General features: G+C 31.4%; 1 protein-coding gene across 1 annotated transcript in view; it reads right to left on the bottom strand.

The window, feature by feature from the left end:
• LOC111637900 (E3 ubiquitin-protein ligase MYCBP2-like) overlaps positions 1–1185 on the bottom strand; it is a 263246-nt gene that overhangs the window by 67633 nt on the left and 194428 nt on the right. Inside the window, 1 exon segment of the mRNA XM_023383504.1 lies at positions 398–448. Within this exon segment, the coding sequence (XP_023239272.1) occupies positions 398–448 (51 nt within the window).

Raw genomic sequence — 1185 nt, 5'->3', positions numbered from 1 at the left:
AAAAAAATAACTGTAGTAAGAAAAACAAATGAAAAATGCGAACTAATGTAACGTCGTATGGTGAGTTTTTGTTCGTATCGTGGAGCAAAAATATGTTCGAATTTCATGTCGTATCCTGAAAATTTCGTATGCTGGGGCGTTCGTAACCTGAGGTACCACTGTAGTTTTAACAAGTATCATACCATTCATGCATTGAAACCAATTTCAAAAAAAAAAACAAAAGTTAGGGTAAAATTCATGCATTTAAAATTTTCCATTCTTTTAATTAAAGGATATCCAAAAAAAAAAAAAACAGTTATTTTCATTATTACAGGATCACAACACCAACATTAAAGTACACAATTTTTACATATGATTTTAAATGTATTTTGGTAGGGTTATTCCTACATTTTCATACCCTTAGATTAGAGCCATGCTTGTCTGCTTTTGATGATCTTGTGCTTGGAGGCTGAAATTAAATTATTATTTTTTTCGGTTAATGTATAGCCTCTGCATTAAGAAATATACAACATGTAACCGACAAAATACATAGTATTTTTCATAATANATAATTATTCAATTTAATAAGAAATGATTGCACCTAATGCCTACTGCTAATAACAAATTACTTAAAATTTAATTATTAATAGTAGCGAAAAACAGTCCAATGCATTACGGCAATTGTTTGGCTTTGGTAAATTAAATTGTAATTTAAACTATCTTAACAAAATATTCATAGAGCATCTCAAGTTCAGTATGAAATGTATTCTGTCTGGTAAGAATACAGGAAACCCCCGTATAACACAGCACTTCTATAGCACAGATTCACTCTAACGGTTCGAGAATTGGTACCATCCCCCGTATAACACGGTACTTTTATAGCACGGATTCACTCTGACACAGTTCGAGAATTGGGTAAAGCACTTGTACAACAGGAAATGTAATAAATTTTTACATACTTAAGTAATAATAGTTCATGAAAATTATTATTTTCGTGAACTATTAGTACTTAAGTATGTAAATTTTCTCTTCTTGCCTTCTGTCGATACATGTGGTCCTTCTCGAAACTTGTTTCAATGTTGCCAGATCGCGACACTTCTGCTTCTGATGTTGCCGAATGTTTTTCCCTTATTCCATACTTGCTTTATTCTTCATAAGTGCTCAGCACCATATAAGGAAATTTATAAAGACCTTTTAACTAGAAGC

Source organism: Centruroides sculpturatus, unplaced genomic scaffold, assembly GCF_000671375.1.
Source record: "Centruroides sculpturatus isolate CEXI.00-Female unplaced genomic scaffold, Cexi_2.0 scaffold1120, whole genome shotgun sequence".
Lineage (NCBI taxonomy): Eukaryota > Metazoa > Arthropoda > Arachnida > Scorpiones > Buthidae > Centruroides > Centruroides sculpturatus.
This window is presented reverse-complemented; position numbering and strand designations above follow the sequence as displayed.